Source organism: Muntiacus reevesi, chromosome 2 (genome assembly GCF_963930625.1).
Source record: "Muntiacus reevesi chromosome 2, mMunRee1.1, whole genome shotgun sequence".
Taxonomy (NCBI): domain Eukaryota; kingdom Metazoa; phylum Chordata; class Mammalia; order Artiodactyla; family Cervidae; genus Muntiacus; species Muntiacus reevesi.
In genome coordinates, this window is record NC_089250.1 from 198,238,367 (window position 1) to 198,266,196 (window position 27,830).

The window sequence follows — 27,830 nt, forward strand, 5'->3', positions numbered from 1 at the left end:
GAGGCTGCGGTGTGCTGTCGCAGGAGTAGTCAGAAGATTACAGAGTGGATATCCAGGCCAGGAAGAGAGCTAAAAAAGCGGTAACTTAAATTATCTTCTAAATACTCCCTTACGAAATTATGCGTCTCCCTAACCTATGTCTTGGAGGAATTGGACTGGCCCAACCTCCAAGGAGCAGTAGAGCGCAGCCGGTCGTCTAGAGAGTCCCTCACGTAAGAGACGTGGGAAAGAGTGTCGCAGGGAAAGCTGGGCCGCTTCCGCCGTCCGCCACCATCTTGCTTTTTCTAAGGCGGCAGTGACCGAGGCTCAGAACAATCTTGAGCAATGAAGCTGTTAACCAGAACCGGGTCCCTCTCGGTGAGCACAGCTGGCGGGCTTGGGGAAGGGTTGGAGAGCAGATGGTCAGCAAGGTCATACGGACCGGAGTTGCCTGGTTTGGGGGCCCTGGGCGCTGGGCTTCGTTCTGCCCTTCAGCTGAACCCTGCGGGACAACTGGGCTCCAGGCTGGGTGGGTCAGGCGTTGGAAGGCCCGCTCATGCTCTGAGCAGAGGAGACCTAATGCAGGAAAACGTGCAGAGAGAGAGAGGGCTTGAGAGCAGAGGTGAAGCGATTCGGTGGAGACACCTTTGAAGGTCATTGCTGCCCTTGCGTGCAGGTGAAGGAGACCGCGAAATTTGTGTCCCAGGAGGCCGGTGTAGACCTAGTCCCCCATCCCTACCCTATCAGCTGCTGCCTGTGTTTCTTGGCGTATCATGTAGCATCAGCTTCTCCAACTGTTAAGCGGGCTTATGAGTAAAATCATAAGAAAGAAATGAGCTAATACCTGTATAGCATTTTTCAGTGAACCTGGAACTTGATTGTTACTGTCGTGTCCTGGCTGCATAAAGTGTGCTTTTCTTGATCTCGTTTTAATATTTATCCAGGAGGGGTTCTTGGCCTTTCCTTTAGAGCTTCTTAAGGCTCCTCCTCCATGTCCGAGTGACACATAGCTGTCACTTGGGGAAAACTCCTGTATCAGTGTTACATTATCAAGAGGGAACAGTCTCAACCTCTGAGATTAAAACAACTCTTCGAGGCCAATTTTGCCCCCAGGGAACATTTGGCAACATCTAGAGACATTTTTTGGAAAAGGAAATGGCAACCCACTCCAGTATTCTTGCCTGGAAAATCCCATGGCGGGAGGAACCTGATAGGCTACAGTCCATGGGGTCGCAAAGAGTCGGACACGACTGAGCGACTTCACTTTAGAGACATTTTTGGTTGTGACAACCTGAGGGGCGGGGGAGTGCTACTACTGAACATCCTTCAGTGCTCAAAGCCACCCACAACAGAATTATCCAGCTCAAAATACCAAGAGAGCCTGGGTTGCTAAGAAACGTAGTAATCTACTAGAAGAAGGTTCGAAAAACCAGGGAATGGAGTTTCCCGGTACTTAAATTTAAATAGATAAACTATGAATTATACAAATGACCTTGATTTAGACTGTAATTCTCTTAGCCTTCTTAGCACCCCTATATTAACCGATGATTTTAATAACCCTTAGAGGGAAGTCCAGTTGAACTGGCAAAAAACCTCAAAACCATCTCCTCATTCGTTCCATCCTCACCTTTCAGTAGAAAAAAGAACTCAAAGATAACACAGTTGAAGAGGACCAATGTAAACAAATTGCAGTAAGCTTGAAAGCAATTGTTGGTTCTACTTACAGCACTTACTTTACATAAGAATAAATTTATACATCTTTTGTTATTAAAACAAAATAGTAATTGTATGGACAGTTACTAGGATAATTCGTTACAACAGGTTTGAATGGAACAAATTACAGAAAGTACATTATGACGAAGTGTCACTGCTCAGGCACATTTGAGAGGAGAGCACCTAAATCTACCTTAGCAACTGATGTGCCCACATATCTTAAATTTTTTACTTTCTGGAAAAATCAAAAGCTAGAATCACTAGTAGAGTTAACTGTACCACACCTAGCGAGTGAAATTGATGATGATAAAGTAAAGCTAATTGTAACTTATAATTTAAAAGCGCTAAGGAAAGTTATGGCCAACCTAGACAGCATATTAAAAAGCAGAGACATTATTTTGTCAACAGAGGTCTGTCTAGTCAAGGCTATGTTTTTTCCATTAGTCATGTGTGCACTTGAGAGTTGGACTATAAAGACAGCTGAGCACAGAAGAATTGATGCTTTTGAACTGTGGTGTTGGAGAAGGCTCTTGAGAGTCCCTTGGACTGCAAGGAAATCCAACCAGTCCATCCTAAAGGAGATCGGTCCTGGGTATTCATTGGAAGGACTGATGTTGAAGCAGAAACTCCAGTATTTTGGCCACCTCATGCGAAGAGCTGACTCATTTGAAAAGACCCTGATGCTGGGAAAGATTGAGGGCAGGAGGAGAAGGGGACGGCAGAGGGTGAGATGGTTAGATGGCATCACCAACTCAATGGACATGAGTTTGGGTAAACTCTGGCAGTTGGTGATGGACAGGGAGGCCTGGCGTGCGGCAGTTCATGGGGTCGCGAAGAGTCGGACACAACTGAGCGACTGAACTGAACTGAACAGCAAATGAAAACTAGGAACCAACTTTTCAATAGTACAGCATTGAAGCTGAATGCACAACCAGCAACCCTCCTGGACAACATGAAGTAGGGACATTGCAGCCTTTGAGGGGCTCCTTGGGAAACTCAGGCAGCATGTTCATTTAATCCTGGGACTACTAAGGTTTAATTCTCAGCATCTCCACTAGTAACCTTATGATCCTTAGACATAATCAGAATTAATTCTGTGGCATTGTATATCATTCGCCAAGAAAAAAGCTGAATAAAACTACACATTTTGAATCCATTATCTGACGTTTAAGAGGATCCCTTCCCATGGCTGCATATTACATTCTGAGAATCTGCTGTGGATGAAGCTGTCGTTAATCTCAGAGTATATTAGTCAAAGAAGATTAAAAAAAAAATCTTTAATTGTGTAGTCTTAATGTAGCACAAAAGAGCGTGAAGATACTCTGGGAAATATTTGGGGGCTTGGATGAAGTTTTCTTTGATATGCTTTTTAAAGGTTAGTAAAATGATTAAGGAAATGAAGTCATATTGGAAAGTAGACTAAAAAGATGAGAGAAGCAGTAATGCTAAAACCTATAAAAAGGTCTGAATGTGGCTATTCCACACTTTTTTTAAAAGTTCCAAAGCATTAGAGCCTAGAAGGGACCACTTGGAGCTCTAATAAGGTAGTTAAAAGAAAATGTAGTTGAATCTTTATATAAAGAAATGAACATGTTCAACTCAGTGTTCCTTCAAGCCCTACAGATCAGAAATAGAGATTTAAGAGTGGCATGGGTAAACTCGTGGGTTAGTTAATAGGTTAATCAGCTGAATCCTCCCATGGAGTTTTTTTACCACTGAACACCCTCTATTGCTTGGGCCAACTCGGATACAATGCACTATTTTTTTGAGAAATATGGTAACCTGTCTTTTTTGTGTGTTTAGAGATTTTATTCCCTCAAAGTTGCTCCTAAAGCTAAAGCCGCAGCAGCCCCTGCAGGAGTGCCTCCACATCCTCAGGACCTTGAGGTTAGTCCCCCTGAGTTACTCACTGGACACATGCACGCCTTACTGTTCTTGGTAAGACATTAATCCCATCCCTGCTTTATTTTATACACAGTTTACCAGGTTACCAAATGGTTTAGTGATTGCTTCTCTCGAAAACTATGCTCCTGCATCAAGAATTGGTTTATTCATTAAAGCAGGCAGCAGATATGAGAACTCCAACAATTTAGGAACGTCTCATCTGCTTCGTCTTGCATCCACTTTGGTAAGCATCTTTACTACTTTCATGTGTTTAGAAATCTGTGGTATCTTGGTCCTACAGAAGAGAAAAACTAAAAAGCAACACCCCTATGTTGGTTTCGTGGAGCTGCCATAACAAGTTACTTCAAACGTTGTGGCTTAAACAACAGGAGTTTATCCTGTCTCAGTTCTAGAGGCTAGAAGTCAAAGTCATGGTGTCAGTAGAACCATATTTCCTCTGAAGGCTCTAGGAAGAATCATGCCTTTATCTCTCCCACAGCTTCTGGTGGTTGCCAGCAGTCCTTTTCATTCCTTGGCTTGCAGCTGCATCATTCCAGTATCTGCCCCTGATTTCACGTGGCCCTGTCTGTCTGTGTTTCTATGTCCAAACATCCCTCTTACTGAACGGCACACTCTTATCCAGCATGACCTCATTTTAAATATTTATATCTGCAAAGGCTGTTTCCAAACAGGGTCACTTTTGTAGGTTCTTGGGTGGACATAAATTTTGGGGATCAGTTTTCAACCCAGTACAGTCCCCTAATATAGCATGAAAAATCACAAGATACTTATCACAGAGAAGCAGTAAATTAGTGTTCATCCGGATGTTCGTGCTAGAGCATAAGAAATCAGTAAAAAGATAACATTTTTAAGATGGTGAGACACATGTACATCCATGGTTGATTCATGTCAATGTATGGCAAAAACCACCACAATATTGTAATTAGCTTCCAATTAAAATAAATAAATTAATTTTTTAAAAAATAAAAGAATCATGTACCAAAAAGGACATTTTTAATTTTTAAAAAGAAGTGCCAGAAATTGAAAGAAAATTATTTTTTCCCATATGCAAATCTCTTTCACAATAGATTGATGAATCCAACAAGCATGTATTTGATAATTGAATTTTCATCTAAATGTACTTTATATAAAAATCTATACTTGTGCTTTTGGGTCAACTTTGTTGGGTATTTCTTAAAAGGAGGCAGTATTTTTAGTTAGCGTTCCTTTTGAATTTAATGACAAACATTAGATTTTGACATAAAGTGATGTTTGGCAAACTTGGCATTAAAAATTACCAAAAATGGTTGTTTTTTTCTTTTCCAAGACTACAAAAGGAGCTTCATCTTTCAAGATAACCCGTGGAATTGAAGCAGTTGGTGGTAAATTAAGGTTTGTTAAAAATAAATAATCAGAAATATTGAAAACACCAGTAGATGATCAATTGTAAAGGAACTTTTCTCTGTTATAAAGGTGGTTAACAGTTTCTTAAGGCTCAAGAAGGAAAAGACTGATGAATTTGACTGCATAAATGTAAAACATCTTTATGCCTTAAAGTAAAAATCTAAGTAACTAAAAGTAGGTATTTGCAGCATATGTAATATGGAGAGGATTATTTGGAAAAATAAAGAACTACAAATCAGGAAAACAACCAAAGAGTAAATAGATAGGAATAAGCTGTTCCCAGAAGAAGAGGCCAGAAACAATGATCTTTACTTATAATCAACAGTTCAATACCATTTTATACTGCTGGTGGGAGTATGAGTTGATACAGCTAAAGAAATACCAGTTAACATTAAAAATGAGCATATTCTACAACCTAACAGTTTTTAATCCACATGCACAATGGAGTACTTTATTGTGACTGGAAACAATCTAAATGCCTATCTTTAAAGATGTGGATAAGAAAAGTATGATACAATAATATGCTGGGACTACTACAGTTAGGAATGAATAGCAGTTAAGAAACGAATTCAGTCTGTATCAACATGGCAGACTTAACAAAATATTTTGTGGAAAACCAGTTTTAAGACTTTTTGAAGGTAGGAGGTTTTTAACAAAATAATATGTAATGCTTATGATTATGTTTGTCTCAAGTGGGAGAAAGTGTGAGAGCCTGGGAAGGATACAAAGAGATCTTCAACTTTAAAATTGCCTTTTCTAAGTTGTGGTAAAATACACATAAGATAAAATTTACCACCTTTAAAATGTGTAGTTCTATAACATTAAGTGTCATTAAGCAACCATCACCACCACCCATCTCCAGAACGTTTTCATCTTCCCCAGCCCAAACTCTGTAGCTGTTAAACACTACCTTCCCTTTCCCCAGCTCCAGGCCAGCACCATTCTGTGTTGTTTCCATGTTTTTGACTACTCCAGGTACCTCATATCAGTGGAATCACACAGTATTTGTTACCTTTTCATGACTAACTGACTTCACTGAGAAAAATGTTTTCAAGGTTTATCCAAGTGTAATATGTCAGGACTTTCTTCCTTTTTGTCAAGTTGAAATACTTAACTTTTCTTATTTAAGATTTTTTTAAATAGTTAAAAGCTTTAGTTGAGTGTGCATATTTTTGTTCACTATTACTTATACTTTTTATAATTCAAAATATTTTTTCCAAAAGATTGATTTAATGAAGATATAAGAGAAAGCTTATTCTTCTGATGTAGATAACTCACTGTGATTTATTTTTGACTCAGCGTGACTTCAACAAGGGAAAATATGGCCTATACTGTGGAATGCCTGCGAGATGATGTGTGAGTACCTGCGTGTGTTTGTGTAGATCTGCTTTTAAAGAAATGCTCAGTTGCTCAGTTCTACTCTTATTTTTTTTATGTGGCATGACCTCTGATGTTGGTTTTGGATTATCACTCACAAGCTGCCTAAAGTTTAATAAAAAGGGCATTAGAGTTATGTAGAATGGATGTTCCTTTTAAATTTTTGACTGGTAACTCTGAGCTTCATGTCTTCTGTAGTGATATTCTAATGGAGTTCCTGCTCAATGTCACCACAGCACCAGAATTTCGACGCTGGGAGGTAGCTGCCCTTCAGTCTCAGCTAAGGATTGACAAAGCTGTGGCTTTTCAGAATCCACAGGCTCGTAAGTGCACTTTCAAATTATATTCCGTTGTTTCTAAGATACTGGGATTTCGAGAAAATCAATTTGTAGAGGAATAAAATTGCTGTTAAAATTCTTTTTCGCCTTGGGTTTGAAAATAACACTTTGCAAAAATTTGTCCACTTTTTAAAACATTGTTCATTTCTAAACATTTGTATTGTTGATTATTTTTCATCATGTTAATATGTAAATGTATTACAGAATCCTAGGCCTTTCACCTGTGTTTTATGCCCATCCTCTCACTGCTGATTTTTTTTTTGTTTTATTTAGTTAGTTAGTTAGTTAGTTAGTTAGTTACTGGTCGAGCTGGATCTTCAGTGCTGCACACAGATTTTGTCTAGTTTGGGGGAGCGGGCTTCTCTTGCTGTGGAGCGTGGGCTCTAGGCCCGCAGGTTCAGTAGTTGTGGAGCACAGGCTTAGTTGCTCCTCGGCATGTGGAATCTTCCCAGACCACGGATCAAACCCATGGACCCTGCATTGGCAGATGGATGCTTAGCACTGTACCACCTGGGACTTCCCTAGTGTTTTTTGTTCTTTAACAGTCTTTTATTTTTAATTGTAGGATAATTACTTTACAGTATTGTGGTGGTTTCTGCCTTAAATCAACATGAATCAGCCACATGTATATATGTGTCCCCTCCCTCTTAACCTCCCTCCCTACCCACACCTCTAGGTTGTGTCAGAGCACCCCCTGGTGTTTTTTAATGATTGTTTTACTTATACCAAATCTGGCAGCAGTTTATTGCTGCTGCTGCTACTTTTACTGTTATATATTGCTGTTATTGTTTAGCCAACTCCTTTTCATTGGGTTTTTCCAAAGCAATCAACTTAATTTAAAAAAACCTTTCTTGTATTCATGTGTGTGTTTATAGAATGTTTGGTTATATAATCTTGACAAGTATATCTGGCAGAACAAATCTGTAAGATAAAAAAAGTACCACTGGTTCTCAGAAGTCATAGAACTTCTGGTAGGAGCAGAAATGTGCAGGTATAAGCGGGTGACCAACTGCAGGGGCTCAGAATGGCGTGGACTTCGTTCATATGCAGCCCGCCAAGTGTCCGGAACATAGTGCATGCTTGACTCCTGTTTGCTCATATTATATTTCATGGTGATAACTTTGCTACTCCAGACTTTTGATGAAAGAAATAGAGTAGTAAAATTGTGGAAAAGATGACTTCTGTGTCCTGAGTAGCTTCCTTCCCCACTGGTAGCAGTGAGGCTCCAGCCCTCATCCTTTGTGCATGAACAGTTATTACAGTCTGCTGGCTGGTGTCTCTCTGCCCAGGCATACCTCTTCAATCCATCTTCTGTGTTTCCATGATTGTTGATCATTCTGACATGAAAATCCAGTGGAAATCTTTTAAAGGCTTCATATTATCCATGAGATGAGGCCCAGCGTCTTTTAACTTCACATATATGTTAACTAATGATCTGGCACCTGCCTGCCTCTCTTGTTTCTTGCTCTCTCTTTCTCTCCTAGCTGCAGTTCCCCTTTGAATCAAACTGTTGTCATACTTCATGCATTTGTCTATTTCCTCTGTCTGAAATGTTTTTCCCAGATCTTTCATCTGGGATACACCTACTCATTCCAGATTTTACTTCTCTTAACTCCTTTCCAGTTCTCAGCACCCTTCCCTAGTGATATACTACTAACATCACACCCATAATACTTCTATAGTGTCTCCCCCTCAACATTTTGAGGGGAGGTGTGTGTCTTTCTCATCTCTGTATTTCCAACTCAGTGCTTGGCATAGAGGGACTGCCCAAATAATAAGCAGATAAAAGACAAACACCTCAAGCAAAGACACTGAACCAGAGAAGTAGGAACAGTGCCAGGGAGGAGTGCAGCTTGGCAGTAGCATTTGACCCCTGGAAGCTAGCAGTGTGACCTAACACTAACACTTTCATATCTTCTCTTATCCTGACAACTCTCTCATTACCTAGAGAGGGAACCTAGAAGTGAACAAAAGCCAGATTAGCTGATTTAATCAAGGTGACACAGCAAGTCGATGGCAGAATTCTAATTAGACCCAGACTTCTGAATCTGAAGCCCAGGCCATTCTGCTTTCCAGATGATACTAGGTAGATTAAAGTTTGAGAAATGTTTAGGTGGATTCTGACATTTACAGGCTGCTATCAGAGAATCTTATTTTTCTCAGCACATTCGACTGGCAGAATTTTAGAAGTTACTAGAGGTTAAATGATAGTAAATTTTCAATGCTTGAATGCAATGACCATAGTTGTATAGTTGTTTTCGAGGCTCTTTACTTGGTGTTGTCTTTATTTAAATAATGTTTCTGTAACTGCTTCTTTACTTATTTTACAGACATCATTGAAAATTTGCATGCTACCGCTTACAGAAATGCCTTGGCTAATTCCTTATATTGTCCTGATTATAGGATTGGAAAAGTGACACCAGATGAGGTACTGATAAAACACCTAACATTTTTAAATGTGCTCATTTTCACATAAATTTGGATGTTCATCTCCCATTCAGTTTTGTTTGCTAATTTTATTATCTTCTAATTTAAGAGATTCTCTTGCTTGCTTTTTTTTCCATCACTTTGCTGCTTTTTTTTTTTTTTTTGGCTATACTACGCAGCTTGTGGGATCCTAGTTCCCCTACCATGTCCCCTGCAGTAAAGAGCAGAGTCCTGATCCACCAGGGAATTGCCCATTCATCAACTTGCTTTTTAACTAAAATTCTGTCTGAACAGTTTTTGTGTATCTTTCAACTAAAAAAAAAAAAAGTGTTTATTATGAAAGGGGCACGTTCATTACAGAAATTTCAGAAAATAAAGACAGGCAAAATAAAGACAAAAAAAAAAATCTCAGCTGTCTGAAGGCACTCATTGTTAGCACCTAGGTATATTTTTCTTCTAGACCCTTTTCTTTGTATATGTATCTTGTAAATAGTATATAAGTATTTAAATACCATAGTCTTGTGACTAACCACTCACTCCACACCCTTGCCTCCCATTCCGTCATCAGCCAACTCACCAACCCGTTTACTTCTCCTGTATACCTGCCTTGCTTTGCTGGCAGTACAGATTTGTCACGTCACTGTCATGTGTATGTCACAGAACTTGGCTTCCAAAATACGGAACATTAAGCATTAAATCTGCAAGTGTAGACTTGTGTATATAATCTTAATTTCCTACTCCTACCACTCTCAGCCCCCCTCCCCAATAATTTTTTTAGCAAAAGACATTAAGAGAAAAACTGGGAATTATCAACACTTTCAAAGTATATGTGACTCAGAAATTAAGGTTTTTATTTTAATTCTCATTTCTGGTTATCTACTATTAGAAAACTGAATTTTGTTTCCCTTTCCTCTTTTGACTTACTTCCTGGTTAAGAAAACTATTCAGTTATCAATTTGATGCCTATCATTCATATGGCACTTTTTAAAAAAATTAGGAACTGGTATCATCCAACTTGGAACAGTCAGTATGTTTCATAACACTGACCTCTAGTGAGTTTCTGAAGCTTTTCAGAAATCAGATTCACTCTGTGAAGATATATTACTGAGGTAACTAAAAGAATGCACATAAGAGAACATTCACCTACACAGGGATGTCTATTGTAGCATTGTATATAATTGTGAAAAATTAGAAACAAGTTTAATATCCAATATTAGAGAACTAGTTAAAGAACATATTAAATATCTGTAGAATGGAATACTATTCAACTATTCAAGAATAATGATGGTGAAATTTTCATAGCATATTATCAAAATAATTTATGAATAGGATGTTTTAAGGGGTCCCATTTTTCAAAAAGTAAGGTGTGTGTATCATAGACGAATACCAAGATATTAACCATAATTATCAAAGTTACTAGCATTTTTAAAATATATCCTTAGGCTAAAGGAAATTCTATAGAAATTGGTGCTGGAACACTTTGACAAGAAAAGCAGCATTCAGTAGAAAAACATCACCAGGAAAAAAATAGAATATGACTTTCCAAGATGGCTCCATAGATGGAGACAGCATTCATTTTAGGGCACAAATTCTAAATAAACTGAGCTTCAGCAAGTCTAAACATTAGTCTAAACCTTTTTAGCCACCGCCACCCGCGCTGCCCCCCCCCCCCATGAATTTTTAACACCACAGATATACTGTATATCTGTTTATGTACTATATGTATATTTGTACTTTATATATAAAGGGTTGTTTTTTTTCTTCCCCCAAGAAGTAATTTTCACTCTCTTGGGAGCAGTAGTATAGTTGAGAATGCATGTTTTAGCCCTACTTTATTTATATAAAGATTCCAAGATTTCACATTGAATCTACTGTATTAGCCTATATTAGTAGGGAGACATTGATGAATTTTTTTAAGCTCCCAAAATAATTCTGTAATCATCCAGGTTGGAAACCCTGGTATAGACAGTAACTTAGTAGCAAAAAAATCTTCAAAGACAGGCAAGAGGAACATAGTGATATAACTATTAGCTCTACTATAGAATGTTAGCAACAGTATTTTATTACTACTTGTATAAAGACGAACCTGATGTACTACTTAAATCACATTATAATAAAAATCACAAACTTAGTCCCATTTCTTCAAGTTCAAGCCAGTATGTGCTCTAATTTTTGTTGTGGTTTTTTTTTCATTAACAGCTTCATTGAGATGTCATTTACATACCATACAGTTCACCATTTAAAATGCACAATTCAGGTTTTTATTCTGTTCACAGAGTTACATAACCATCACCAGTTCAGTTCTAGCAATGGATTTTAAAAGCTCAATTTAATTGAGTACTAGGTAGTCCCTTATAGTTTATTACAGCAGCTTTTAAGCCTGACTATTTTCTGCTAAACTGCACTTTGATGTTTTTATAGTTCTTTATATTTCTACCAGTATAACCTGATAAATGTTTTCACTTTCTCAGTTACATGACTTTGTACAGAATCATTTTACAAGTGCAAGAATGGCTTTGATTGGACTTGGTAAGTTGGCAATTACCTGTGTGTCAGTTTGCTGCTTTTAAGAGTAGTTCTTTTAACTCACAAGCATAGAAGACAGACGTACAGTTGCCAGGGGGTGCACGGGAAAGGGTTGGTTTGGGAAGAGCAGATGCAACCTGTTATGTATGGAGTGGATAAGCAACAAGATCCTGTGTCATAGCACAGGAAACTGTGTTCCATGAGAAGGCAGAATCATCCTTGAAACTGTAAAATCAGATACTATCATATGTAACTGTGTATATAGACACCTTTTACAGTTATATCAATATCTAGATAACTTACAGTTCCATGGTTCTTGGCTCCCAGAGAAAGTGGTAGATAGTCAGGAAATTCCCTGAGGTTGCTGACTTTTCCTTTTGTAATTGTTGCGGTAGTGAAGGGGACACCTTTCCAGTGCATTGTAATTCTATCACTATATTGGTAACCAGCCTCAATTTATAACATACTCACTTGGATATTTTCTTAAATTCTGATTACACAATTCTCCATTCTGTCTCATTTTAGAAAGCGGTTAATTGAAAAAAGAAAAACTAAGGTGCACTGCTAGTAGATGTTGCACTTATAGTTAAGAATAAAGATATTGTTTCACTGTCTCTGTATGAGTTACTTAAAAAAATAGTCCCTTAAGCTATAATTATGTGAATACTGGATTGAACAAAAATTTGAGAACTTCCCCTGTGTTATGTCAGAAAGTCAGTATGTGATAGGATTTTTATATACATAATTTTTTAAATTTCTTTGGCTGTGCTGGATCTTTGTTGCTGCACAGGCTTTTCTCTAGTTGCAGTGCACAGGCTTCTCACTGTGGTGACTTCTCTTGTTACAGAGCACAGCCTGTAAGTCTTCCGTAGTTCTGGCGCACAAGCTTAGGTGCCCCGCAGCATTTGGGATCTTCCCGGATCGAGGATCGATCCCAGACCTGTGTCTCCTGCATTCGTAGGCAGATTCTTTATCACTGAGCCTCCAGGGAAGCCCTGATAGGATTTTAATAGCTAGTCTTTCATGGAAACAACCTGAATGTCCGCTGACGAATGGATAAGGAAGATATGGTACATACATACAATAGAATATTATTCAGCCATTAGAAAGAACGAAATAATGCCACTTGGCAGCAACATGAATGGATGTAAACATTATCATACGAAGTGAAGTAAGTCAGAAAGAGAAAGAAGTACCACATGATATCACTTAAATGTGGAATCTAAAATACAACACTAATGAACATATCTGTGAAACAGGAACAGACTCATAGAGAACAGGACTGTGGTTGCTGAGGGGTGTCGGGGAGGGAAGATTGCGAGTTTGGGATTAGTAGATGCAAACTAGTATAGATAGAATGTATAAGCAACAAGGTCCTACTATATAAGGCACAGAGGACTATATTCAATTTCCTGTGATAAATCATAATTAAAAAGTATATGTATAACTGAATCACTTTACTGTACAACAGAAATTAACACATCATTGTAAATCAGCTGTACATCAATAAAATGTTTAAAATATCCCCAACACAGTTTTATAGCATGTAAATAAATCCTCCACAACTGTGAAAAGAAAAAAGCTAGTCAATTTTTTTTTAAGTACTAACTTTTAAATTCATTACAGTATTTGCAAAACCTATGTCAAAGGGCAAATTTCTCTAAACAAAGAGCTTTTTACAAAGAGCTTTTAAGTACAGTTTAATAGAAAAATCGACAAAAGGAAGAACAAACAGTTCATGCAGAAAGTGTTATATGTGTGTATACAATTATTGTAAAAGATGTAATAACTAAGAAGTTTTTAATCTGTGAAGTTGGCAGAAATTAAAAGATTGACACTACCCAATATTAACCAAGGTATGGAGAAATAGGCACTCAAAAATTATAGGCAGGAGTGTAAACTGGTACATTTTTGGAGGTCTATTTTAAGAATTTACCCTTCAGAAATATTTTGGCAAGTTTACAAAATACTTGCATGAGAATATTGTTTGCAGTAGTTGGATTTTGTTCACTTGTTTTGTAAATAATAACAGGTATAATTCGCATTGTGTAAAATTCACCTTTTAAAGTGTGCAGTTTGTGGTATTTAGCATACTCAGAGCTGTGCAGCTATTGCCACTATCTAATTTTAGAACATTTCCATCATCCCCAAAAGAAACCCCATACTCATTAGCAGTCACTCCTCATTCCACCACCTTGCGTCTGGCAGCCGGCAGCCTACTTTCTGTCTGTAGAGAGCTGACTGTTCTGGACATTTCATACAAAGAGAATTATACAGTAATAGCCTCTGTAACTGACTTCTTCACTTAGTCACTTAGCATAATGTTTTTAAGGTAAATCCATATTATAGCATGTACCAATGTTCCAGTCCCTTTTCTGGCTGAAAAATATTTCATTACCACATTTTGTTCATTCACCAGTTGGACATTTGGGTTCTTCCTGCATGTTTTAGCTATTAAGAATATAAACATTCATGTGTAAATTTTCAACAAAATACCTTTTTCATTCTTTTGGGTGTATACCTAGGAGTAGAATTGCTAGGATTAGGATATAGGATATCTCTCTATTTAACCATTTGAAGAACTATCAGACTGTTTTCCAAAGCAGTTGAACCATTTTATTTTCCCACCAACAGTGTATAAGGATTCCAGCTTCTCCACATCCTCACCAATATGTACTATCATATGTCTTTGATTATGGCCATCCTAATGGGTATGAAGTGGTATCTTATTGTGGTTTTGATTGTAGTGATTGATAACATTGAACATCTTTTTTTTGTGCTTTTTGGCAGTTTGTGTGTCTTCTTTGGAGAAATGTTCATTCAAGTGCTTTGGCCATTTTTAATTGGGTTGTTTATTCTTCTTTGTTGAGTTGTAAGAGTATTTTATATATTCTGGATACTAATCCTTGCCAGATACATGATTTGCAAATATTTTTCCCATTTTGTGGAGTATCTCTTCATTCCTTTTGAAAATGCCTTTTGATGCATAGTGCAGTATTGTTTTAATAGCCAAGTTATTAGAAACATACTGATGTCCATCAGGAAGAGATTGATCAAATAATGGTACATCAGTATAATAGAATTCTTTATAACCATTAAATGTTTGCTGTAGTCCACTCAGAAGTAAATTACAAAAGACAAGTTAGAAACAGTATCAATAGAAGATACCATTTTAAAAATAAGAAGGATAATATTAATATTTACATAGAAAAAAGGTTCTAGATGAATATATAATAAAGCTGTAAATGCATATCTCTGTAAGAGTAGCATTATAATATTTTACTTATATTAAAATAGTAGGTATTCTACAATTGTGTTTTAGAAATTCTGGTTCTATAGGGTTTTTTTGTTTGTTTCTACTGAAATAGGTGTGAGTCATCCTGTCCTAAAGCAAGTTGCTGAACAGTTTCTTAACATAAGGGGTGGCCTTGGTTTATCTGGTGCAAAAGCCAAGTACCATGGAGGTAAGCATTTTGTTCTGTCAAGGTTAATTTACCAGGATGCCGCCTCTCCCCCACAATAGCATATTCGAGTATAATAGGCCTGATTGTTTACTACCAAACAGTATCAATGTGGAAAGAGATAGTATCATTGTGGAAAGTATCAGTTGCTTGGGTATTATGTGTTAAGTATGTCTGTGAATGTGTTGGGGGAAGGGAAGGATATCTAGGAGAGCACCAGGCCAGAGAAAAGCTTCATCTTAATGCAGTAATACTGTCTCATAGAGAATATTGAAGAATAAAACCAAAAAATGCTTTCTTCTTTGCTTTCTTTACGTGGCCCCAGGTGAAATTCGAGAACAGAATGGAGACAGTCTCGTCCATGCTGCCCTGGTAGCAGAGAGTGCAGCCATCGGAAGTGCAGAAGCAAACGCGTTCAGTGTTCTCCAGCATGTCCTCGGTGCTGGACCGCATGTTAAGAGGGGCAGCAATGCCACCAGCTCTCTGTGCCAGGCTGTTGCCAAGGGAGTTCACCAGCCATTTGATGTGAGTCTGAACCGTAAACATCTTTCCTTTTGTTTTCAAAGGCTTAGTGTTTGCAATGTTGTCCTGGGAACTTGCTCTTAGTGTTAAATCTGCTTTTAAAATTTAAGATAACACAAAGAAAATCTTTGTAAAATTGAAGATCTTAGTGGGTCTATCAGAAACTTACTGTTAATCTAATATAAAAAGAATTGAATGCTTAAAAAATCCAAAATCCCCACTCTCTCTCGGAGTTTGCTCAACTTCATGTCCATTAACTTCATGTTCATGAACTTCGTGTTCATGTCACCCTGCTTATTTAACTTATATGCAGAGCACATCATGAGAAACACTGGGCTGGAAGAAGCACAAGCTGGAAGGTTTCAAGATTGCTAGGAGAAATATTAATAACCTCAGATATGCAGGTGACACCACCCTTATGGAAGAAAGTGAAGAAGAACTAAAGAGCCTCTTGATGAAAGTGAAAAAGAAGAGTGAAAAAGTTGGCTTAAAGCTCAACATTCAGAAAACTAAGATCATGGCATCTGGTCCCATCACTTCATGGCAAATAGATGGGGAAACAGTGACTGACTTTATTTTTCTGGGCTCCAAAATCACTGCAGATGGTGATTGCAGCCATGAAATTAAAAGACGCTTACTCCTTGGAAGGAAAGTTAATGACCAACCTAGACAGCATCTTAAAAAGCAGGGACATTACTTTGTCAACAAATGTCCGTCTAGTCAAGGCTATGGTTTTTCCAGTGGTCATGTGTGGATGTGACAGTTGGACTGTGAAGAAAGCTGAACACAGAAGAATTGATGTTTTTGAACTGTGGTGTTGGAGAAGACTCTTGAGAGTCCCTTGGACTGCAAGGAGATCCAACCAATCCATCCTAAAGATCAGTCCTGGGTGTTCATTGGAAGGACTGATGTTGAAGCTGAAACTCCAATACTTTGGCCACCTGATGCAAAGAGCTGACTCATTTGAGAAGACCCTGATGCTGGGAAAGATTGAGGGCAGGAGGAGAAGGGGACTACAGAGGATGAGATGGTTGGATGGCATCACCGACTCAATGGACATGGGTTTGGGTGAACTCCGGGAGTTGGTAATGGACAGGGAGGCCTAGCGTGCTGCGGTTCATGGGGTCGCAAAGAGTTGGATGTGACTGAGCAACTGAACTGAACTGAATGTCCATTAAGTCGGTGGTTCTGCCTAACAGACTCATCCTCTGCTGCCCCCTTCTCCTTTTGCCTTCAATCTTTCCAAGCATCAGAATCTTTTCCAGTGAGTCAGTTGTTCTCATCAGGTGGCCAAAGTATTGAAGCTTCAGTTCAGTTCAGTGAACTTAATTGGAGCTTAAGCTTCAGCAATAGTTTAGGGTTGACTGATTTGATCTCCTTGCAGTCTCAGAGTCTTCTCCAGCACCACAATTCAAAAGCATCGATTCTTTGGCACTCAGCCTTCTTTATGGTCCAACACTCATATGCGTCCGTACATGACTACAGGAAAAACCATAGCTTTGACCATATGGACCTTTGTCAGCAAAGTGATGTCTCCACTTTTTAATAGCTGTCTAGGTTTGTCTTAGTTTTCCTGCCCCGGGGCAAGCGTCTTACTTTCATGGCTGCAGTCACCATCCATAGTGATTTAGGAGCCCAAGAAAATAAAGTCTGTCACTGCTTCTACTTTTTCCACTTCTATTTGCCATGAAGTGATGGGACTGGATCCCATGATCTCAGTTTTCTGGACGTTATGTTTTAAGCCAGTTTTTTCATCCTCCTCTTCCACCCTCATTCTGTTTGCTTTCTACCATTACGGTGGTATCATCAGCTTGTGATACATCCAGCCTGGCATTTTGCATGATGCACTCTGCATATAAGTAAAATAAGCAGGGTGACAAGATATAGCCTTGGTTGCACTCCTTTTCCAATTTTGAACTAACACCAAAAAAACGGTGTCCTTTTCATCATAGGGGACTGGAATGCAAAAGTAGGAAGTCAAGAGATACCTAGAATAACAGTCAAGTTTGGCCTTGGAGTACAAAATGAAACAGGGCAAAGGCTAACAGTTTTGTCAAGAGAACACTTTAGTCATAGCAAACACCCTTTCCAACAATACAAGAGAAGGCTTTTCACATGGACATCACCAGATGGTCAATACCAAAATCAGATTGATTATATTCTTTGCAGCCAAAGATGAAGCAGCTCTGTACAGTCAGCAAAAACAAGACCTAGAGCTGACTGTGGCTCAAATTATGAGCTCCTTATTGCAAAATTCAGGCTTAAATTGAAGAAAATAGGGAAAACCACTAGGCCATTCAGGTATGACCTAAATAAAATCCCCTGTGATTACACAGTAGAGGTGATGAATAGATTCAGAGGATTATATCTGGTAGACAGAGTGCCTGAAAAACTATGGATGTAGCTTCGTAATATTGTATAGGAGGCAGTGACCAAAACCATCCCAAAGAAAAAGAAATGCAGGAATGCAGCGTGGTTGAGGAGGCTTTACAGATAGCTCAGGGAAGAAGAGAAGTGAAAGGCAAGGGAGAAAGGGAAAGATGTACCCAAAACTGAATGCAGAGTTCCAGAGAACAACAAGGAGAGAGATGAGAAGGCCTTCTTAAATGAACAATGAAATAGAGGAAAACACTAGAATGGAAAAGACCAGCAAGCTCTTCAAGAAAATTGGAGATACCAACTGAACATTTCATGCAAGGCTGGACACCATAAAGGACAGGAACAGTAGGGACCTAATAGAAGCAAAAGAGATTAAGAAGGGGTGGAAAGAATACACAGAAGAACTATACAAGAAAGGTCTTAATGACTGGATAATCATGACGGTGTGGTCACTCACCTAGAGCTGTACATCCTGGAATGTGGAGTCGAGTGGGCTTTAGGAGGCATTACTACTACGAACAAAGGTAGTAGAGATGAAGCAACTCGACTGAGCTATTTAAAGTCCTAAAAGATGATGCTGTTAAAGTGCTGTACTCAATGATATCTTTAAAAAGTAATGCAAAATTGTAGGGTTAAGTATTGTTCATAATTTCAGCAATAGCTCATGGCACAGGTAGGTTATGCTTTAGTAAGTCTTTGGCCATTTGACGTTTAACAGTGGAAATTAAAATCAGTCTTCTTTTTTTATCCTTCCTTTTAATACTTGAGTGGTTGTGTCAGACTTGTTTTAAGCAGAGGAGCCTTTTTTAATCCAATACCATTTCCCAGCTGCAATGCCCAACACAAAAGCTTTTGCTTTTAAAAAAGTAGAAGTCTTACTTGACAGTGAAACCCTCGGAATCTTCTAAACAGAGCCTTAGGGTTCCATGGAGCACAGTTTTCAAACCATTATCTTAAATTAGTCCTAAATTAGAGTTCCTCCAAATGGTCTTTCTTCTGGTCTGTGGTCTACTCTGTTTTCTTTTTTTCCTGCTTTACTTTTCTCCATTGAACGTTAATGATGCTCTGGATAGTTGGAGTTTAATCTGGTGACATAGTTTAACAGAAATTCCTACTTTAGAACTTGGCCAGAAATTTGTAGAATGACTAGGTTAGTCTCAGAATTGTAATTAAACTTCAAGTGATTGAAGTGCATATCTTTGTGTGCTTCATATGGACCGAACCCATGGTTTTCAAATTTCACCTGGAATATAGTTTAAAATTCGGGCTTCATCTGTAGTGATCTGAGTGAGTGGATTGGTTGTGGGAACCTGAAAGTGTGTTTTTTATAACAACTCAAGTGATCCTTGGACTTCCCAGGTATTGCTACTGGTAAAGAACCCACCTCCAGACGCAGGAGATGCAAGAGATGTGGTTTCTATCCCTGGGTCCAGAAGATCCCCTGGAATAGGAAATGGCAACCCACTCCAGTGTTCTTGCCTAGAAAATGTCCATGGACAGAGGAGCCTGGCAGGCTACAATCCATGAGGTTGCAGAGAGTCAGATACAGCTGAGCATACAGTGCTCAGACACACGAGTGACCCTTAGGTTACTGGTCCACATAAACACTGAGAAGCACTTCACTAGGATGTCATATCCACCTCAAGGAGCTTACACTTTACTCAGACTACACACAGAAATAGCCCTGCTTTCCAGAGGCTAAATTTCTTGCTCCCCTGGACACCTGCTACTAAGGAAAAATTTTCTAACCGTTTGACTTTGGCCTGTAGCAAAAGTAAAAGTGAATTGGTGAAAAGGAAGTCACCACCAACAGCAGAGGTAAGAAAGCAGGTTTGTCTAATGTCAAGGACCATGATCTGCATCACTCAGCTGTACTGAATCTATACTAGTAATGTAGTAATGTTTACAGGTTACTGTTTGCATTAACCGTTAATCATCAAAAGGTTAGAAAATACCAAGGAAAGTGAGCAATCCATTTTAGAAAGAGTTAAATGAGAAAAGTTAAAACAATTACAGTAAAGTTTCATTATATTTCAGGTTTCTGCTTTTAATGCCAGTTACTCAGATTCTGGACTCTTTGGGTTCTACACTATCTCACAAGCTGCATCTGCTGGAGATGTAAGTTGCAAACTGAAAAATTATCACAAGACTTTTTTCTCCTGTTAACATTTTTTTTACTGAAAATATAGAATGTTTGAATACTGTGATTTATCAGCTTTCTGTCTAGTATAATATCATTAAAGTGTTATCTGCTATGGAGGAAAGTTAAAAATGGAAAATGTATATACTAATCCTTCCAGGAAAGAGGGAGGAGACACCTCCTTGGTATTTTGGTTCTGTGTGGACATGTGGCATTAAGTTGCCTCTAGGGTATCTAAATGGAGAACTCAAGTGAGGTCAAGGCCAAGATGTATACTGGGAGTCCTCAACAGAAAAGTGTGTTGAAATCAGGGTTACTTACGAAAGTTTGTAGGAGAAGAAAACTGAAGGTCAAGCTAGGGGAAATGGCCAAGAAAACAAAAAGAAGAGAAACTGGTATATTTGGAGGCCAAGAAAGAGAGACTTGTTAACAATCTTTTGATCTACTCTGTATTAACATCCCTTTAGTTACCACAGGGAAGTCTGGTAGTTTTAGCAAACTTGGGCAATATCAGTTTTTACAAGACATTGGAAGTGAACTAAAATTTATTTTAATATTAAGAAATGAATGAGAAGAAAGAAATGCGAAGTTGGTGCAGGTGTAGGGGAGTGGGTGGGATTTCAGTAGAGTTTAGACTGAGAGATTAAGTAGGAAGAGACAGCCATTCATACTGAAAGGAAAGAAATTAGGGTGAATATAGGAGATAGGAAAGTATAGGTGAATTAAATCTGTAAAAGCAAGAGCAAGCAGGATCCAAAGTATAAATAGACATTTTATCCTTGGACATAAAGGCTGATGGGAGAACAGGATATCAGAGATGAGGAAGTACATCCCTGGTGAGGTAGGAAGCTAAATCATGTTTTGAGAATAAGAGAAAGAAGGAGAGTTCAAAGAAAGTAAGACATTGGGGACAAAGGAGTGCCTAGATGCACACGGAATGAGCAGAGCAGCGGATTCATAGTCAGATGTCTAGCCTAATGGAAAAATGGAGGAGGCAAGCTGTCGGGTTGATCCCAGGTTGCAGTCTTGCAAAGCAGGCTGGTCAGAAGTATGAAGAGGTGGCAGGAGTTGGAAACACTCGTAGGAGTGGCTGAAAGGATAATTCATGGATTTAGGCTAAAGAAGTAAAGCCAGAGGGACGTGATAGATTGAAAATGGGCAAATCAAGAAACTAGAGATGTTGGCAAAAATGGAAGATATGGATAGCATGATTGAAGACAGGCCAGAGGTCTTGGAATTGAGGATTTCAGTGTTCAGGTCTGGGGTATGGCTATGGAAATAGGCAGCTCACTTGGAGGGTAAAGTAAGTTAACAGATCCCGAATGATGCCAAGGTTGGGATGGAGCAAATCATGGGCCAGGTTTATTATACCCACTCACATCAATAGAACTTGATTCCTTCATGACTCCAGCATTCCAGGCATGGACAGTCTTTACAGATGGGCTGTGTATGGTTTACTGCTTTCTTCTTAGTGAATAGTAAGAGATAGCAGTATTAATTACATGATACTTTGAGAGCCTGGGGAAATTTAAAAGACTCTTATTCTTCATAAGCAATTATAAATCCCTGAGTTTTCTTTTCCTAAACCCCACTGCCATCCTCTGCCCCTTAATGTTTATAAGAAGCTTGGCTGTTTGGATATTGTACAAACAGCTACTTTATTGGAAGTGTAAGCAGCACATAGTGACTTACAAATTCCAAATGGACACAACTATTTCCATCTTGTGTTTCTGCCTCATAGAGGAGCATCTGGAATACTGCAGGAGACTCTGGCACTGATCAAAGATGACCAGCTTTTACTTTTCTATCATAGGTTATCAAGGCTGCTTATAACCAAGTAAAAACAATTGCTCAAGGAAACCTTTCTAATGCAGATGTCCAAGCTGCCAAGTAAGTCTCAATATTAACTTTCAATTATTTGAAAGTTGTATTTTTTTCTAGTTAAAATACTATTGTAACAAAGGTACAATAGGATTGAAAAGTACAAAAAAGTGTTTAAAGGAGAGGGAAATATATTCCTACCACCCGGAGATATAATTGTTAACATTTTGAATATTTTCTTCACCATTTTTAAACATAATTGCTAATACTGCATATATAGTTGTTAATAAATAATTAACATATATAGTTGTTAATAAATAATTATCTATCATTACCAACCTCTGTATAAAGCTGTTTTCATTTATTCAGATTATTGAAGTAATTGGTATGTCAGAATATACTTGTTGGCAGTTGGAAATTGTAAACTATAAAGGATATCTTTGGGCTTAAAAAAATTTCAGATTTCACATTACTTTTTGGTATAGATTTGCAACTGGGCCAAGAGTTATAAATATTATAATGAAAGGCTCTGCATTAAAATATATGTTTGTGTTTATATATTTTGCAGTCACAGTATTAAAAGGTTGTACCAGTTTATAATCACATCATCAGGAGTGCCTGTTCCACATAACCACTAGCAGCTTTTTTTTTCCTCTTTACTGATTTGATAGACAATAAAAGATACCTGTTTAAAAAACTGCAACATATCTATTTGGTGACTTTTTAAATCCCACTGTCCTCACTGTGCTCACAGCAAGTGCTAACAACAAACACCTGTTAACTCAGTAGTTCTGGGAGTTTCTCTAAAAGAGACAAACTCTGGACAGTTACAAAGCAGCTTGCATTTTCATACAGAAGATTAAAACATTTAAATTTGACCTCATCCATTTAGGACAATTCAAAACGTGAATCCTAAAACTCAGAGAGTCTTCAAGATCATTTAATATTGTCCACAAAGGAAGTTATGATGGTGAATTACAACCCAGGAGGGAACAACCTTTTACCATTTCTCTTCTCATTAGTATTACTACATTTTTCATACAAAGTGCATCTCTCAAATAAGTACAACACACTTTATTAAATGTTGTATACATGGAACCAAGGACTGATAGGATGCAGCTCTACATGACTGCATCAGAAAGAAATACTTATAACAAATTGAAATGTGGGAAAAATCTGTTTCAAGTCTTAATTTATTTAAGAAAATGTATTTTCTTAATTGTAGAATTTTGGTTGTTAATGCCAGGTTCTGTTTATTTCCTGCTATTTTGATGGAGTTGATAGGTTTTTAGTTCAAAAACATTTTGGTTCTTAGTCTTCCTGTATTGAAAGAGAGAAAGTGAGGTGTCATTGCTGAAGGGACAAACTAATAATCTCTTGGTAAAGTTTACTGCAGGTAAATCTTTTTTCAGTTAAGCTGACAGTGTGGTAAAATTACTACATTAAATTGTAATTATGTTTAAATGGACGTCTTGCTACTGAGCTTGAGTTAAATAACTCAAGTGCCTTATTGAACACTAGTTTCTTTCTGGGATAATTATGAATTGGATTTTATTTCAAATTGATGCTTTTGTGCCCATATTTAAGCTATAGGCACTTATAAAGACCTATATTCTCCTTCCCCACTTGTTCTGTCCTCAATGAGACAAATCCCAGTCCACAGCATTCTGCTAAAAGGGACAATGAGAAGAGCCTTCACAGGTATTTTCTTTAGTAGAGGTGTCTAATATTATCACCAAAAGTGTATCAGGAGGCTAGAATTCCTTCAGTAATCAAGACTTCACACTAAAATATTTTTAACTAGATCTGAGTTCTAGTCTAAAAGCAAAATGCATTCTGTTGGGTTTTTAGTATAATCTTATAATGATAGCTTTCAAAATGATAATGTAAATAATAAAGTAGTTGGTAAACTGAAGAAATGGAATGGAGACCTTTAGCACTCTTAAAATTTCAAAGCTGTTAGTTTGCATATTTATTCAAACACGTTTAAGGATTTGGGAACATACTTTAACTTGCTCCATAAAACTGCCTTCTGCCTTACTTACACACCTTTCACTGGACAGGAACAAGCTGAAAGCTGGGTACCTGATGTCAGTGGAGTCTTCTGAGGGTTTCCTGGATGAAGTTGGTTCCCAGGCTCTAGCTGCTGGTTCATACACTCCGCCATCCACAGCCCTTCAGCAGATTGATGCAGTAGCTGACGCTGATGTCATAAATGTAAGCAAATGAAAATCTGTTTAACATCACATAACTTGTCCTTAATGATGCCATTTCAGAAGGACTGCATAAGGAGTGTATATGCTATTCTCAGGGTATTTGGTATCTTATCTGTCTGGTGTGGAGGCAGAAGCTCAATCCCATCAGATCTGCAGATAGGTTCCTTGTCAACTCAGGAAGTCTGTGTATCTTCCTCATTCAACTGACTTACCATTAGGTTAAACTATTTTAAATTTTTAAAGGTCAAGAAGAGTCAAATATTGGCAGTTTCATATGATTCACTAATGGTCAAGTTTGGTATTTTTCCTCCTCACGCCAAAGTAAACTTTCTATCCTGCCAATCCTTCACAGTCCACCATCTCAAGATTTTCTTTTCTCAGCCTAAGACATTCTCCTGCCCTTGTTCTTTTTTTTTTTTTTCCACATATTGTTTCCTATAAAATTGACTGGTTTTGAGGGCAAGGACTATGTGTTATACCTCTTTGTATTCCCTACTATGCATAACAAGTACATAAACTACAAAATGAACCCTAAATCAGTCCTTTCTGTATTAAAAATGCCAACTCCCCTTTCATGTCACAGTCTCAACTATCTTCTCACCAAGGGGTCTATCCTTGTGGGTAGAAAAAAAATGCAGACTATTGGAAGATAGCAATCCTGACTTGATTTCACTTGGCACCTAAATTTATCATCGATGTTGTAGTTCAGTCACTCAGTTGTGTCTGACTCTTTGTGTGCCCATGAACTGCAACACGCCAGGCCTCTCTATCCTTCACCATCTCCTGGAGGTTGCTCAAACTCATGTCCATTGAGTCAGTGATGCCATCCAACCATCTCATCCTCTGCTGTCCCCTTCTCCTCCTGCCTTCAATCTCTGCCGGCATCAGGGATTTTTCAGATGAGTCAGCTCTTTGCGTCAGGTGGCCAAAGTAATTGGAGCTTCAGCTTCAGCATCAGTCCTTCCAATGAACATTCAGGACTGATTTCTTTTAGGATTGACTGGTTTGATCTCCTTGCAGTCCAAGGGACTCTCAAAAGTCTTCTCCAGTACCACAGTTCAAAAGCATCAGCTCTTCAGCACTCAGACTTCTTTATGGTCCAACTCTCACATCCATATGTGACTACTGGAAAAACCATAGCTTTGACTTTGGCAAAGTAATGTCTCTGCTTTTTAATACACTGTCTAAGTTTGTCATAGTTTTTCTTTCAAGGAGCAAGCGTCTTTTAATTTCATGTCTGCAGTCATCATCTGCAGAGATGTTGGAGCCTAAGAAAATAAAATCTGTCACTGTTTTCGTTGTCTGCCCATCTGTCTGCCATTAGTGATGGGATGGGACCAGATGCCATGATTTTAGTATTTTAAATGTTGAATTTTAAGCCAGCTTTTTCACTCTCCTCTTTCACTTTCATCAAGAGGCTCTTTAGTTCTTCCCTTTCTGCCATAAGGGTGATATCTGCATACCTGAGATTATTGATATTTCTGCCGGCAGTCTTGATTCCAGCTTGTGCTTCATCCAGCCTGGCATTTTGCATGATGTAGTCTGCATAGAAGTTAAATAAGCAGGGTGACAATATACAGCCTATGCATTCCTTTCCCAATCTGGAACCAGTCCATTGTTCCATGTCCAGTTCTAACTGTTGCTTCTTGACCTGCATACAGGTTTTGAAGGAGGCAGGTAAGGTGGCCTGGTATTCCCATCTCTTTAAGAATTTTCCACAGTTTGTTGTGCCCACACAGTCAAAGGCTCTGGCATAGTATAATGAAGCAGAAGTAGATATTTTTCTGGAATTCTCTGGCTTTTTCTGTGATCCAACAGATGTTTGCAATTTGATCTCTGGTTACTCTGCCTTTTCTAAATCCAGCTTGAACATCTGAAAGTTCTAGGTTCACATACTGTTGAAGCCTAGCTTGGAGAATTTTGAGCATTACTTTGCTAGCGTGTAAGATGAGTGCAATTGTGTGATAGTTTGAACATTCTTTGGCATTTCTTTTCTTTGGGAGTGGAATGAAAACTGACCTTTTCCAGTCCTGTGGCCACTGCTGAGTTTTCCACATTTGCTGGCATATTGAGTGCAGCACTTTCACAGCATCATCTTTTAGGATCTGAAATAGCTTAGCTGGAATTCCATCACCTCCATTAGCTTTGCTCATAGTAATGCTTCCTAAGGCCCACTTGACTTTGGACTCCAGGATTTCTGGCTCTAGCTGAGTGATTACACCATTGTGGGTTATCTGGGTCATTAAGATCTTTTTTGTATAGTTCTGTGTATTCTTGCCACCTCTTCTTAATATCGTCTGCTTCTGTTAGGTCCATACCATCTCTGTCCTTTATTGTGCCTGTCTTTGCATGAAATGTTCGCTTGTTATCTCTGATTTTCTTAAAGAGAGCTCTAGTCTTTCCCATTCTATTGTTTTCCTCTCTTTCTTTGCATTAATCATTGAGGAAGGCTTTCTTACCTCTCCTTGCTATTCTTTGGAGCTCTACATTCAGATGAGTATATCTTTCCTTTTCTCCTTTGCCTTTCCTTTCTCAGCTGTTTGTAAGGCCTCCTCAGACAACCACTTTGCTGTTTTGCATTTCTTTTTCTTGGGGATGGTTTTGATCACCGCCTCCTGTGCAGTATTACAAACCTTCGTCCATAGTTTTTCAGGCACTCTGTGTATCAGATCTAATCCCTTGAATCTATTTGTCACTTCCACTGTATAATTGTAAGGGATTTGATTTAGGTCATACCTGAATGGCCTAGTGGTTTTCCCTACTTTCTTCAGTTTAAGTCTGAATTTTGCAATAAGGAGTTCATGATCTGAGCCTCAGTCAGCTCCAAGTCTTGTTTTTGCTGACTGTATAGAGGCTTTATCACTGTATACTCTTCCAAATGGTTGTCCTTGTCTTATGTACTGTACTGTCACGAGTCCAACCCAGCTACCTCCAACACCATCTTTATTTAAAAAGCTGGTCTAAGCACCGCTGCTCATGGTACTGCACTTGCTGTAAACGAACAGACTTTGAACTCTAAAGTAGTGACATGAAGAACACTAGGCTATGGTGTAACTTTGACAAGTTAACAGTCGGTGTATTTTCATTCACTCAGACTATTTGCCGTCATAATACAGACCCAGAGGCGGACAACCATGCTCCAGGAGACTGCCCCATTTTGCAGTGTCAGGAATTCCTTTTCGCTCTTTAACAGCTACTGTCATCATTAGAGCATCATGCTTGCTCAGTCACACAAAGGATGAAATATTCAGAGTAACAGAAGTTTGTCTCTTTGCTTATTTGTATTAACTTTCTGTCTTTGTTTCTATCTTAAAGGCTGCAAAGAAGTTTGTTTCTGGCCGGAAGTCAATGGCAGCAAGTGGAAATTTGGGGCATACACCTTTCATTGATGACCTTTAATACTGAATCCCATATTGCAGGAAAGAACTGAACATTTTGTCAACCCAGAGCAGCAGATACATGAAAGTGAAAAAGTCTGTAACGTAACATTTATCTTTTTTTCCAATGAGATGAAATACCATAAAGCATAAATGTAGGTAATTGTTCCCAACTGACCTAAAGTCAATAAAGCATTCTATTTAAATGTTTTTCTTGCATTTTTCCTAATTAGTTAATCATCAGGTATTTGTTTTATGTTGAGTTT

General features: G+C 38.4%; 1 protein-coding gene across 1 annotated transcript; it reads left to right on the plus strand.

Moving 5' to 3' along the window:
* The first annotated feature begins 213 nt into the window (after window positions 1–213).
* UQCRC2 (ubiquinol-cytochrome c reductase core protein 2) lies at window positions 214–27,774 on the plus strand. The gene is made up of 14 exons (XM_065924473.1): window positions 214–357; window positions 3,496–3,579; window positions 3,671–3,820; window positions 4,904–4,968; window positions 6,280–6,336; window positions 6,556–6,680; window positions 9,026–9,123; window positions 11,594–11,651; window positions 15,017–15,112; window positions 15,435–15,634; window positions 20,048–20,128; window positions 21,964–22,040; window positions 24,035–24,188; window positions 27,503–27,774. The coding sequence occupies exons 1-14, from the start codon at window positions 325–327 to the stop codon at window positions 27,584–27,586; spliced, it is 1,362 nt and encodes a 453-aa protein (XP_065780545.1). The 5' UTR covers window positions 214–324; the 3' UTR covers window positions 27,587–27,774.
* Window positions 27,775–27,830: the final 56 nt, after the last annotated feature.

What these genes read in the sequence shown, in the direction of transcription:
- UQCRC2 (XM_065924473.1), top strand. Translation starts at nt 325, where the DNA reads ATGAAGCTGTTAACCAGAACCGGGTCCCTCTCG. An exon ending in GAGTTCACCAGCCATTTGAT is followed by an intron (nt 15,635 to 20,047) that starts GTGAGTCTGAAC and finishes ATTATATTTCAG; the next exon opens with GTTTCTGCTTTTAATGCCAG. An exon ending in CTGACGCTGATGTCATAAAT is followed by an intron (nt 24,189 to 27,502) that starts GTAAGCAAATGA and finishes TCTATCTTAAAG; the next exon opens with GCTGCAAAGAAGTTTGTTTC.